General features: G+C 36.1%; 1 protein-coding gene across 16 annotated transcripts in view; it reads left to right on the top strand.

The window, feature by feature from the left end:
- The window catches only part of SYNJ1 (synaptojanin 1), a 68,871-nt gene that overhangs the window by 48,206 nt on the left and 5,804 nt on the right, over positions 1 to 14,861 (top strand). For 6 of the 16 annotated variants that reach the window (XM_030019410.1, XM_030019409.1, XM_030019398.1 and 3 more), the window contains 7 exons: positions 28 to 156; positions 776 to 814; positions 5,925 to 5,972; positions 7,642 to 7,680; positions 7,775 to 7,845; positions 12,013 to 12,121; positions 12,804 to 13,024. In XM_030019410.1, coding sequence (XP_029875270.1) covers positions 28 to 156; positions 776 to 814; positions 5,925 to 5,972; positions 7,642 to 7,680; positions 7,775 to 7,845; positions 12,013 to 12,121; positions 12,804 to 13,024 — 656 coding nt within the window. The remainder of the gene's footprint in view (positions 1 to 27; positions 157 to 775; positions 815 to 5,924; positions 5,973 to 7,641; positions 7,681 to 7,774; positions 7,846 to 12,012; positions 12,122 to 12,803; positions 13,025 to 14,861) is intronic. The other 10 variants (XM_030019403.1, XM_030019411.1, XM_030019414.1 and 7 more) reach the window with 6 other exon arrangements.

Here is a 14,861-nt window from a genome sequence, read left to right as displayed (position 1 = left end):
TGCATTGTTTTCTGTCATGTTCTTCAGCTGAATTTCAGCTTGGTACCCAGCAGAAAGAGTCTTCTCAGAGCTTGGAGCCTAAGCGTCCTCCACCACCTCGCCCCGTTGCTCCTCCTGCACGCCCCGCTCCACCACAGAGGCCACCTCCACCATCAGGTAATGCAGTGTTGTATATCAGGTAGTCAGGAATATTCTGTTTCAAGTCTGTGAGATGAACTTTGAAGTCCACAGCCAAACTATGTGTTATATTGTTCGTTTGGGGCTCAATGGAACATACCATTTTTTCACTAAAATTTTTAGTTGGTACATTTAATAGCAATAACAGCATGGGAAATAACAGCATTTTTCAGTACCATTTAAATATTATTGTCTTTGCTTAGTGAATAAGTTTTAAAATTTTTATAACTTTATTTTCACAGTTTAAAAATGTGGGCCTCCTACAGCAGTGTTTGCTCAACATTCCATTTTTATAGTATCTTCATTTTTAAAATAAAAGATAAATAATCTTATGCATTCATTGATTTATATTCCTTTAATTTTGGCATCGGTATATATGCATTTTATCATGTCCAAGTTTTTAATGTTGAGTTCATCTGGATCATCTGAAAATGTAAACAGTTGAGCACTAAGAGAAACTGGATGTTCAGAAGCATATGGGCAACATAGTTAATAACAAACTGACCCTTGTCATTTTTAACTTTCTCATTCTTTTTCTTCCCTCTTACTGTACTGATATTTTTCATTATTGCTGCATTCATTTCTTAAATACTGTAAGGCGGTAGGAGTCCTGCACCTGCTAGAAAAGAATTTGGAGGTAATGATTTTAATTGTTTTCAAATATGACTACGTAGCAAAACTACTATGGTGGTCTGTTGTGACAATACTTAGTATGATGATGTCCAAAGGTAGAAAAATGGGTAATTCCTGAATGTCAATGTAATTTCTTTCTCAGGGTTTGTATCCCCCTCTGAATTACATTTGACTTTTTAGTGAAAAAATATTTCTTCAGAAGTTGATACATTCTAGTCAGAGAGATTGAAGTTGTTCTGGGTTTTTATTACTTTGTCTTGGTCAAAATATACCCAGCTAACTTTTCTGTGAAAGCAGAAACTTGTCTTTAGTTGTGAAAAGGCTAGCTTTTTTCCTCACAGTCCGTGACAAGGAGCATTCTAAAATGGATTGTGATTGTAGCTGCTTGCAGTGATTATCCATTAATTAATTGTTCAAGTTGAAACTACTGCTGATCTGGCCCAGTTTCCCTCGGATGATCACCAGTTAACAGAGTGCTCCAAATCACTGAGCCATATTTGTTTCTAAGCTGAACACTGACATATGGGTAGTTTATTTTCTGTTTCCAAGTCTGACGTGCTCCTAAGCCTTTCCTAGAGACATGAAACATCCTCCATAGTTCTTGGAACTAGCGTGTACTTCAGAAACACAAACTTAGCAAAGGAGTTTATTCAGTTACTTTGAAGGCACTTGAGAGCTACAGGTCTTTACAAAGTAACAAAATCCTGAAATAATTCTACCCTAATTCCTTCCCTTTTTATAATGCTGAAGGCTTTATCAACCCTTCAGGCTAGTTTTGTTTTTTTCCAGCTTGATCTGGTTTTGCGTGTAATAATGACTCACACGTTCTCAGAAGTGCTTCTTCTAGAAACTAATCTTTGTCCTTTTGTCACAGGCTTCATAGTTGAGCTGTCCTGCTTGGACTTAAATCAGCTCATTAATACGTGGGATAGAGTGAGAATAGTTAGTGGCTCTGAAATACTTTCATAATGGCTTTTCAGACACTGCCACTCAGTTGGTAAGAAAGAGGTTTTTTTGAGAAAATAACTCAAAAGTTTTGAGCAATCTGAGAAAATAAGTAAACTGTTTTATATAGTATATAAATATCGGCTAACTTATTCTGATGTCAGGCGGAGATGTGCATGGCTCTTAGATACAGTTGAGGGGAGGGGGTTATTATGCCAAAGGGATAGTATTTCAAATTAGTTAAAATGCTGAAGTTTTAGAAAATAGCCAGTTTATACGTAACATGCAACATACATGAGATTGAATTCATTGTACTACTTCAGTCCTATATAGCTTTATGTGCACTGACACAATCCCGTTTGCCTAGTTTGTCTCAATTGTGCAAAGACTAGCCTTCTTTTTTGACCCTCTTTCCCAACACAGTTTTCCATAAAGAATTGTAACTTAGATAAAACTTGCTTTTTATGCAATCTTTTAAAAGAGATTGTAGAATATTTTTTTCATATATTATTCTGACTTAAAGTTCATCCCACTTTTTCTATCGTCTTCATTTTCTGCTCGTGGCACACATTTATAAGGCATAATGCTTTGCTTTTCAGTGGTACCTAAGCTCACCTCTGAGCAAGCTAGCACAGGACTGGAAGCAGTATAAATGTCATAGTGTGTTACTGTGCTTGGGGAAATGGCATCTGTTTCTCTTACCTAGAATGATGGCTCCTAAAGCACTGTGAAAATATCCCTATGTACTGTATAAGTGTATCAAACCTTGTTTTTAGACTTCTGTAGCACATGCAAAGTGACATTGATCATGTCTTTAAATTGTTGTGCATTTTAAATGTTACTTTTTTTTTTCTCATGTTTTTTAACCTTTTTTTCTGAGTGCTTCACTCCCTTCAGTGCCCATAACATTTCTTCTAATGGCTCAGTATGCTTTGAGGATGGGAGCAGGATTTGGGCATCTAAGCTTTTTTAGAGTTTGGTCATATTTTACATCAGAAGTAACTCAGAATTCAAGGATACAAGCCTATGTACTCATTGCAGGGGTTTACAAAGCGTAGACTTTTCACTTGCTAATATGAAAGATTTCCACTGAGGATTTTATAAGCTCTCAGTTGTTTATAGCTAAAAATTAAAATGTTGCACTTGTTTACCCAAGATTTTTTTTTAATACATTACAGAGTAAATTCTTATAGAAGATTAAAAATTATAAAGGCTCCTAATTGTCAATTACTTGAAGTTAAAAAATAACATTTGGTTTGGGTTTTTTTTCCCTTTAATAATATTAGTCAGACTTTTCCTGACTAATGCAGGAAAGGCTTATAGTTATCTTTTACCATTGTTTTAAACTGTTAAAATGGGGTTAAGATTGAGAGAATGCACAGTATTTTCAGTATATGCAATAACTTGGGTAAAATGCATTACACTTTCACTGTGATTATCCTCCAGATACATAAAATAAACCTAGAAAATACAGGAGTAAAGTTGACATTAAAAGAAATGCAAGTATGTTAAGCTATGAAAATACATGCACCCAAGCAGCAAGTGCTTATTAGTGTACACTGATACTTATAGTCACACATTAAACTTAGCCTTACGAGAACCATTCAACATCTTTATTTTTCCCCTGTAGCTTTTTTTTTTGGCCTTTTTTTTTTTTTTTTTTTTTTTTCAGAGCAGAGTTCAGGTTGTTTGGGTGCATTAGGATATGGCTGTCATTTTGAAAAAGCTTTTTTTTTGTTCTGGTTGTTTGGGTTTTTTTTAAATATGGGGAAGAGCACCTTTCTTCTTTTCTTGCTGAAGAAGGAATGTTCAGTAGTGGAGGAAACAAGAAGCCTGAATGCTAAAACAGTAAATGCATTGTTCAAATGTAGGCAGACGGCCTAGATTTCGTGTATATATATACACACACGCGCGCACATGTGCGCATATACGCACATTTTACGTTAGGAGAAGTTGAGGTTGCTTTATTTTCCATTAACGTAATGTGCAAATGTAATATTTGCAAAACATGCAGTTCTGTCTAAAAGATGTCAGGGCATAAGTTACAGGTTGTTTCTGTGTAAATCCAACCCCTTTCCTTAAAATACTATTTAAAACAAGTATGTGATATCTTTACTTGCAAAATACTGTTTCAAACTGCAATAGAGATTTCAAGCTATATACAGACTACAGTAAAAGTTTAAAATTATACCCAAAAATATGTTTCAGGTTCAGATGTACATTTTTCATGTCCTTAAGATTAAAATCTTCCTATAATGCCAATTGTGATAGCATTATCACAGCACCATAATTTTGCTTTATCACTGTTGAAGATTATTAAGTGAAATTCAGGGTATTTGACCTTTATGCCCTTTCTCTCCCATATAATGAATATTTTTAAATTTGCAAAACTTTTTAAAATCCTCGTGCACAGAAGTCTTCCTCTGTATGGTGCACCAACATAGGAACATGTCTATGTGCTGTGGTCAAAGAGGCTCTCTACCTTCCTTCTCCTGAAAGGAGTTGACTTTATTAATCATATTGCATAAAATAAGATTTGCTTAACAAGAGCATCCTGAAAATACCTATTCAAAGTATGGGCTGAGTTGAGCTTTGGGAGGGGAAGGTCCAGAAGATCTGTGAAATGAACAGGCTAGTTCCCTGCTCTTGGAGAGGTTTTGTTGTGTCCATTTCCATTAATACTCTGAGATGAACAGTTAGCTTTATGTCTCTGTAACCACAGAGAGTTCAGAGGAGTGTCCTGTACTCTGTTGGGTTGCTCTCCACCTCCATTTATTTTCCTCCAGTTAGCAGGTAGGCTTCTCATAGCCTATGGGTTACCACTTTCTTTCCTCCCCCAGGGTTCCTCTGGGTTGCACAGGAGAAGGGCAGAGCTAGTACCTGAAAGCAATGAAATGTTCTCAGGCAGTGCACTCCTCGTGTGCACCCTCCTTACAAACGCGCTCTGTTCACCCCTCCTCAGTACTGCTTCTCTCACAGAGAAGTTCACTGTCAGAAACTTTTGCAATGGAAATCTAATGTTAATTGGCAGAGCCTGGAACTCACCCAGAATATATAACATATGCTAGTATTTAACATCTTTGAACCAGATGTTCAGCAAAACCAGAGATCTGACATCTCTAGAGATAATCACGTACCAGCCTCATCTGCAACTTTCACTCTTCCTACTCTGAGTGACACCTCCACCCATATCTGACAAAATTCACAGCACTCTTTCCAGATCATAGAGAGCTCCTGAGCAGATACCACACATTGGCACATGATGAGAAAGCATGAGGCTGTGTCATCGCTAAGGCAAAAGTTGCTTTTAAGGTAGGCTTCTTGAACACTGGCTCCCTTTCCTTCCTCTATACTTGAGCCACTCCAGAGTTGCCAGATATTGCTGTTACTTTTTCCTATGCGCATGCCTTAAGGATTTCTCCTTGCATACCATCTAGTGTTATTTATGTCCTGCCATGTTTTTAGCATACAATTTTATGGACCCAGTATATGCTTGATCATATTGCAGAAATAATTCAGCATGGTTATGCATGATTGAAAATCTTCTTTCTCTCAATCTGAACTGTAAACATCTACTGTGCACCAGTTGATACAGCTTTCGCAAGTACAGAGTGCTGCTCGGAGATAACTTAATAATACAATTCTGTAGGATACAGTACATTATATAAAGTGGGAAACTTACTTCTTCCATAAAATTGCTTATTCAATTGTAGTCTTGGCAGAAACATACTACATAGTATTCTCCTATATTACAGGAAGCAGACTTAATGTTCCAGGGTATAACTGATGTACCTGTTTATTTTCAAGTTTCTGAGTATAGGTATGTGCTCTGCTTTAGAATAGTTTCAAGACTGACATTTAATATCATTCTGAATTTACAAAAGTTTGTGGAGAATGAATACTGAAGAAATGAAATTCGCTTTCAGCTGTAATGTAAAATTGAAATAATACATGTTTCTAAACATGATCGTACTTGCTGATCTCTAATTCATATCAGTCTGGTTTCCCCGTGCTGCTACAAACAGTTATCTCCTACAAGTAACTATAATCTAGCTAGGCCATTTTTAAATTATGTAAAGCTGTCTTGTGGCAGTGTTCTTTCTGGTTTTACTTTCTCAATCTACTGCTTTTCTTATGCAATGTACAGCTTCTCTTCTTTCTCTGAAAAGGTCTTGGAGCTCCTCCCAGTCCTGGGGTAGCTAGGAGAGAAGTAGAAGGTAACATAACAATTTTTGTATTCTAGAAATGGATTTCTAATTTAATACCAGAGTAATATTATTGCCCTTGTGACACTAAAGGTGGTTTCATGAAGGTGTTTATTGTGTAGGATCTTTCTTCTTTTATTTAACATCATTTCCAGACAGCCAAGTTGCTTCCTGTTTTTCAGTGATGGTATGAATTGTTATAGAAGGCAATCTTCATTTATGAAAAATAAAGTGAAAATTTAGAGTGCACTAATCAAGAAGAATGCTTTCAAGCCTGACTCTCAGAGGAAACTGTAGCTGACTGAACGTGTAACTAAATCAGGAATCTAGGAAGCCTAATTTTTCTTAAAGAACTGCATATGTTCATATATCTCAGGGAGAGAAAGTTCCATTTAAATAATTTAGCCTATGATTTAATATTTTTTCTCTTTCTAAAGAGCACAGTGTAGGTATTTTGATTCTGATACCTAAATGTATGTGATACACATTTACGAGAAGCATTTCTTTTGCATTATTCTAGTTGGAGTATGTGTGTATAGTGCTGAATGGGTCCTGGTTTAGCCATGAGAGCAGAGACATGTTTTTGGGTTTCCTCCTATCCCCTCAGGAACATGTCCCTTTGTAGCAAATATAGGTATGGCAATAAAAGTCCTAATATAGTCACAGTCAAGATGTCCTCCTGTATCCTACAATTAATTTTGTCTATATTGCTGGTTCATTTTTCTAAATTGGCAAAATCACTATATGCATAGAATAGTTCAGGTTAGAAGGCACCTCTGGTGGTTATCTAGTCCAACCTCCTGCTCAAAGTAGGGCAAACTGGTGCCAGGTTGCTCAGGGTATGAGTTGCATTACTGAGAACTGTACGCAGAAACCCATTCTAACCAGTTCTAAGAAAGCAGGATTGTCTGACAACTGGAAGCCGATTTGATAAACTGTCTTGTGTACCACAGAGTATTCCTTCCAGTTACTGTAACTGACATGGTGATTTTACCTTCCTGGGAAATAGGCAACAGAAACACAAGCCAGAATCCTAAACCTCTTTGCCTGTTAGAAATTGTGCACTTGTCTGAGGTAAAGGTAATTTTTTCGTATCTTGCACTTCACAACTTGAATGTTGCATACAAGGTTGTCATTAGCATCAGCATGTAAATGTTGAGGTTGGTGCTCTAATATATTTATCCCATAAACAAAGAGAGTAGGTTCAGGAACTTTGGTGTAGACCCTGTAGATTGCTGAATCCTATATAATTACAGATGTACTCTTCTGATCGCATGATTTTTTGAATCAGCATATTACGTAAGTTCTTTTTGTTTTAGACTGCTGTTAGAACATTTGCAGAATATGCTAAGAAAGAAAACAACTAAAGAAAACAACTTCTTCTAGCACGATTGAGAATACAGGGTACCTGTACAAGTGGGCGTCTTTAGCTTGCAAAAAATAGGAGGTGATTTGACTTAATTTGTAGTTAGAAGGGTCAAATTACTTCACATGTGACATGGGATAAAAGTGTGCTAGAGTAACAGCTTAGCTGATTTTAATATGTAACAACTTTTAAAAAAAAATCACTAATGTTTTTTTGCTCCCATTTCCATTAGTGGTAATGTACTGTTGCCATATGATACTCGTTTGTAGCTTATCTAACAAAGATAATCTGATTTTTTTTTTCCATGCTTCAAAGCACAAAAAAGTCCTGGAACACAAAGAAAAGATAACTTAGGTAATACAGATACATGCTTTGTACTAATTATAATACAGAAAGAAGTTGGGTTTGAAATATGTTCTAAGTCAGCGATCTCTAATATCTGTTCCAGTTCGTAATCAGCCTCCACCTTCAACTGGAATTCCAAGCACAGGAACTGCTGGATATGGTACAACCAGACCAGTAGGTATTCTGTCTTAAAATAATTTTCCTCCTAAGTTTCTACAGTTTATTATGCTGGTGGTGGGGTTTTGTAAATCATAACAGATGTAAGAAAACTGCAAAATTGACTAGTCATTTTACAGCTTATATGAGTTAATTCCCTCAGCAATTCTTTTCTGTTGACTAAAAATACTGCAGAATACATATTGTTTTGCACTCTATGCAGTCACTTCATAGGCTCCCAAATAATACCACATTTTACATCCACTTTCAAATAACTGCGAAGTACAAAGTTATTCTTTGTATTGTATGTTCCTGTTGACTACGTTGCAGATTTGGTATGATAGAATGTATTTTCTTCTGTGCTGAAATGTGTATCCTGGTGGCAGTTAATTGCTTGCAGGGAGTTAATGTATTATATAGGCAGTTGATGTATTATATTGCTGATTACTTGATGTGTAATGGAATTTTGTACCTTGTTTTAAAATTTAATTTTGATAAAAATCTTCATGTAAAAATGAAACATTCAACTATATCAACAAAACATTCAACAAACGTTAGTTCTGCATTTCATTCTTTTATTTGTGGAACTGAACTGAAGGAAGTTAATGAAGGATTTATGGGCATTTGAATGCTTCACTACAAGCAAGAAATCAAGAGATGGAAGACATCTGCCTTATTTCTCTTAACAGCACCAAGTAGGAGCCTTGCATTAGGGAAGGAGAAGGTGTTTTAATAGCTATAGGTCTTCTTAAAGAATTACTAAGAAATGGTATTGTTTGTTGATAATTCTTTAGACTTTGCAGCATATTTCAGAGAGAATTTTTGCAGCAGCATGAAGGGCTTTTCTTTCTATGTCTACATCAACCACAGTATTTGTGCTTACTTTGTTCCCTCTGTTGTGGCTGTTCCAGGCTCTTTGACTTAGATCACACCTCTGTATACCTGGATGTTTTATAGACTAAAAAGCAGCAAAAGCTGGCTCTTTCTTACCAGTTTCTTGGTCATTAGAGAACTTTGTTTTCCTTCTCTAAGGCATTTTGCTCTTATCATTGGGATAATGTTCACAACAACACTGACAGGATGGAGATTATACATATGAGTCTTTAGTAAGGCTAAAAAGCATTCTGCTTGCATAAATGTCAGTGGGATAGATACTGATGAGGTTTTTGACCTATCTACAAATACAGCACCTCTTCTTTAATTCCTTATCTTTCTTTCAGGTGAAGTGATAGACCAGTTGTTGCGAATGAGGGAGAGAGTGAGTGTGAAGAAGCCATTAAAATAAAGATGCAGCTAACTACAAGAGTTTAAGTTCACTTAATATAAATTTGTTTTATAAAAGGTTATAGAGTCCTTTTCCAGCTTTTAAATGAGAAAGAAACAAAAGAACGCTGCCAGCTGTGCAGAGATATAAGAGTTCTTGTAGAGCTTAAAGGAGTTGTACCTTACTGGTATTGCCATTTCTGTTGTACTCTTGTACAGTATTGAAACCACTGAAAACTACTACTGAAGGCCACCATTGAAATCACTTTTTACAGATTCATTTTTCTCAAAGAGATTGATTCTCACAGTGAACAGTTCTTGATCTTTGCACTTTTTTATTATTTTCCTAGAAATATAAAATGCCCTCTTCTGAAATTTGGATAAAGAAAACCTGGTGTACACTGGAAAGAATGTATTCATTTATCACCATGTGCCTCACTGGTTTTGGTTTTTGTTTTTTGTAATCTGGAGCTAGCACAGGATTTGTCATTTCTAAATCAAAATAGTTCAATTAAAAAATCTGGTGTACAGAAGAGACTCCACCAGTATCTTGGAATAGCCATAAGTGCAAGAATTTTTGTTCATATTATTACGACAGAAAAAAATGTAGTACTGTTCTCTTGTGCCATGCTTTTCAAAACCCAGGCTGGACTAGTTAGAGCTGCTTGCCAGTGTCCAGAAAGAGCCACAGTGCTGCAATTGCCAGCATAATTTGATAAGACAAAGCTGACTGCATCTCTTCCTTTGTAGACATTGAGATTTTCTTTAAAAAAACCCCAAGCAAACCAAAACAAACACCCCCTACCCCCACCCCCCACCCCCCCGCCAACAAAACAAACAAAAAATGTAATAGAAGGTTTGGAAAAACATCTCCTAAGATGTGCTTGGATTTTCAAGCCTTAGCTCAACCCTTATTTGGATTTCCTAACTGACATTGTTCCTTTCCTTTTTCTCAGGTTGTTTTTTGGGCAGCATTTCATTTCATGGATTTCAGGACCAGGGACAGTAGCCACAGTGGGCACTGCTTCTCACTGAGTGGTCCTTTCTGCATCTTTTCTCTTCCTTCCCCCCCGCCCCCCGCCCCCGTAATACATTTTGGCATTCAATCCAATCATCCTTCTGGCTACTTTCAGAATATTCAAAGAAATGACAAAATGCATCTTGGCAATTAAAGGGAAGACAGATATTTCAGAGGTTAGGTGGTTTAAAGCATTTAGAAAGATGTTAAATGGACTCAGCCAAGCATAATGAATCAGAAGTTATATGAAGTCTTCGAAGTAGAGTACATACACCTAGTAAAAGTAAGATCAAGGATGATACTTGTTTTGTAGTGGTGAAGTTACTTTGCTTGTTTATGTAGAGAGTTGTGTAATAGGGTTTGCTCTGAAAACCATTTCTAGAACATCCACTGTTACTAAGATTTTGTCAGAATATACCAAGTACACAAAATTTTAGAAGAAACAAATCTTACAAACTATCTTGCCTTGTGATCTTTTTTTTTTCCCCCTGAAATCTGGCATTTTTATTATAATGCTTTACATTCAGCTTTCAAGTGTGGTGTTTGTAATTCACTCTGCTTCAGTTGTAATCTGGAACAGTTTCCCATTTCTTTTTAAATATTGATGTAGACTTTTAAATTTTGTTTTATGAGAGCAATTCTGTTTCCAGCCTATTAACTTCTATTCCAACAAGTTTGGGAAGACTCTGGCCTTCAGATGAGGCAGAATATATGTTTCATTAATACTGTTTGCTGAGGAACAGGAGTAACTGCCTTACAGTTAGCAAACATAAGTTTCAGAGAAAAGAACTAACCATGGTCTTTTATGCATACCTTGGACTTTCACTATATAAAATTGATTGTAGCTGCTTGTCGTGGTTTAACCCCAGCTGGTAACTAAGCACCACGCAGCTGCTCACTCAATTCCCTCCCACCCAGTGGGATGGGGGAGAGAATCGGAAGGAAAAAGGTAAAACTCGTGGGTTGAGATAAGAACAGTTTAATAGAACAGAAAGGAAGAAACTAATAATGATAATAATAACAATAATTAAATTACAATAACTATAAAAGGATTGGAATATGCAAAACAAGTGATGCACAATGCAATTGCTCACCATTTGCTGACCGATGCCCAGTTAGTTCCTGAGCAGTGATCCCCCCCAGGCCAACTCCCCCCAGTTTATATACTAGGCATGATGTCACATGGTATGGAATACCCCTTTGGCCAGTTTGGGTCAGCTGTCCTGGCTGTGTCCCCTCCCAGCTTCTTGTGCCCCCCCCAGCCTTCTTGCTGGCTGGGCATGAGAAGCTGAAAAATATTTGACTTGTTATAAGTATTACTTAGCAACAACTGAAAACATCAGTGTGTTATCAACATTCTTCTCATACTGAATCCAAAACATAACACTATACCAGCTACTAGAAAGAAAATTAACTCTATCCCAGCCAAAACCAGGATACTGCTGTTTGCAAATGGCAGGCTGTTTTTATAGCCTAAAAGGTAGATGGTGTCTACAGTCTGCGCTGATGGTGGGTTATCAATGAATCCTTATGAGAGCTCCAAATAAAGTAGTTGCTGTTGTTGTTTTTGTTGCTTACAACATTTCACGGACTTTGGTAGAATTAACTTATTAATACTAACAAAACAGTAAGTGTTTCTAACGTTGTTGCACAGGTAAATATTTATATAAAGTTGAAGACTGTTGTAAAAATCCTTTGCTATGAATTGAACCCTCATAATGTTTTGAGAGTATATTCTTTGCTTTTATATGTGCATAAAAAATTAGTTCAGCAACTGTTACCAAATAATTTATTCTTTACAGAGTCCTAATTATCCTGAATCATTTAGCAGTAGATGACTACAGATCCAAAGTAGAACTAAAATACTTTCTTCTTACCAACTTACTTTCTTCTTATTATGTCAGACTGTTCCACCTCGAGCTGGAGTTATTAGTGCACCACAAAGCCATGTCCGTCCCTCTGGGGGAAGACCAGCACCTGAAACTCAGACCAAACCAGCTGAACCACCAAGAGGTAAGTCTTTAGAAGTTAAATGCAGCTGCCACTATTCAGTCAAGAGGTACTGTCTCTGGTTTGAATGCTTTGTTTTCAGCAGATGTCTTCATTTTTCACTAGAAATTAAGATTCTCAAACATAGTAACATTTGGCAGTTTCTGTTAATCATCCACACGTATTGTAAACCTTCATCAGATAATAGGCAACAGTCAGATGACCCGTAGATTTCATGCTGTCAAGAGAAACTTTGATCAGATTGCTGTGTTTTGGTCTGCACACATTGGTGTGTCCTATCGTGTATTGATCACTGGACCATTCTCTGCACTGGTTGCTGTGTAATCATAATATTTGGAATAGTGTTTATGTTTGACTCCCAAAGCCACTTCCTAAACTTAAAGCATTTTTTAAATTGTATTAATATAAAAATATGCATTTTATAATAGTGACTTTCAAAATAATTTTAAATACAACTGAAGTACGTTTAAGAATGACATGGTTTCTGGTTCTCTATTTTGTATATATAGTAATGCTGAGCTTTTGATGACTTCTAATCTAGTTGCCATCAACACCTGCTGTTACTACAGCCCCTTCTTCTGCAGTTCTGTCTGGTGCTTCCACAGCCACATGTTCTCATTCATGCCATTCTTAAGATTTCTATTACAATTCTTTACAATTAAAAACACTGCAAATATACTTGCAGGCTCACCGTTGCTTCCTGAACCACTAAAGCCTCAGGCTGCTGGACCTTCTCAGTCCACCACTCAGCCACCACCTGTGCTGAGGATGCAGGAGCCTCTGATACCTGTGGCATCACATCCATCTCAGACAAGTGCCCCACAAAGTCTGGAACCCCCACAACCACCTCCTCGTAGCCGATCATCTCACAGTTTGCCTTCTGAATCTGCTCCTTCACAGCAACAAGTAAGTTAAAAAAACTTGTATATGTTTTTTTCATTATGTAAATTAACACAGCTTGTACTGAATGCTGTAGATTTGTGAGAAACTCCTACAGCAAGCAAACAAACAAACATAAAGGTCAAAAGATTGGATTCAAAGATCATCAGGCTCTAGTAGGATAATACTTAATTGCTTATGTATTGTCCATGAATAATTAATATCTTAAATACTAAACATTTAACTTAAGACTTCTTATGACAGACTTATAACTTACAGGTTGTTCGTAAAATTATGTTTTCATTTGACAACTTTGTATGGAAAAAATATTTAGTCTAACAAATATAATTTTATAATGACACATGCATGACAAACTGTATAGTAGCTAGCTAACACAAGCGTTTATTATAAAGTAAGGTTTGTAGATTGTATGATGTGGTGCTTTATGTTGATGATAATTCATTACAGGAAGACGATACTGATAGATACTTAATAGAAATACATTTCTGCCTATTCCCCAGTGTCAATTAAAATATAGCAACATACCAAAATAATCTGAAAATTTAATACAGTAACATTAGTATTCTGTTCTGTGGGACCATTTAGAGTTATTTAAAAAACCCCAACCTTTTCCTAGGAAAAGCCATAGTTTCCTACTACTGTTTAGAAAATGCAGAAATAGGTTTTCAGTGTTGTTTATATATATATAAGGCTAAATTTCTTCACTAAAGGCCAGTGCTGTTAGTTTTTACAGTATCAGGTGCTAGGCCAGATAATACACTACTTGAATAAAAGCACAAATTTATTGAAGATGATGGATTTCTGCCCACTTCTTACCAAGAGTAAATTTGTGGGTTTGTTTTCTGGTGTTCATTTTTTTAAAAACATAAACGCAGCTGTGGACATTTATGACTCTGTAAGTTTTCATCAGTATTTAGATTTTACCTTATCTCTACATCTGAAGGCCATTTTCACTAAAGCAGTTAGATAATACCTATTTTGTACCACAATGAGGCAGCCAAATTCAGTCCTCAGTGAGCTGATTTTGAATTCTAATTGAAAAATCTTTAAATGTTCTTCCTTTCTTTTTGCTGAACGTCTCTCTCTGTCTGTTAACTTTTTTTTAATTTTTGGAACTTAGGCCAAAAAACAAAGGATATTTTTGAATATACAGGTAGAATATCAGGACTTTTTGTAGTTTGTTAGAAAGTATGCCAGCAGAGAATATACATGGCGGCATAAGGTACTTGAGAATGTACAAATTTTGTGAATAGAAACAGATTGCATTGTGTCACTTTTGAAAGCCTCACACCTTCTAAATGTAGTTTTACCACTGATCATTTTGTGAAAGAGGTGCAAGCAGTTCTTTCAAAATTATTATGAAAATTATATTTATCTGTGTGTATACACAGCAATCAAAAATATGTTTAAGAACGCTGTAAACAGGTTTTTGAGCTGTGTAATGCTGTGGCTGTATTGTTAACAATATCCAAACTAGATAGTTTAAGACTAGTTCAGGGAGCTATCATTTTCTCTGCAGTCAGATTCCTTAGATTAACGCAGGTGGTGCAATCACGAGGAAGGCCCACTTTGAGCTTTGTTTATTGTCTTCAGCTTAGTTTTTTTATTTCTGGGGTTTTTTTTATTTCATTTCTTGATTATCATTTGTAAATATGAAGTTTTCTGAGAAAAGGTCTTTACATAAATACAAAGTCTTTTGAGAGGTAGTGGATTCCAAGCCCATCCTTTGATTCAAAGCTTGATTGTGGTATTTAAGAACCCAAATCTCTCCTTACAAAAATAATTATTTGTATATAGTGTGAATATTCTAGACTCTACAGATTACCAAGAAATACATTAAAAA

Source organism: Aquila chrysaetos, chromosome 7, assembly GCF_900496995.4.
Source record: "Aquila chrysaetos chrysaetos chromosome 7, bAquChr1.4, whole genome shotgun sequence".
NCBI lineage: Eukaryota > Metazoa > Chordata > Aves > Accipitriformes > Accipitridae > Aquila > Aquila chrysaetos.
The sequence above is the reverse complement of the archived record's forward strand: the minus strand, read 5'-3'. Positions and strand labels throughout refer to the sequence as shown.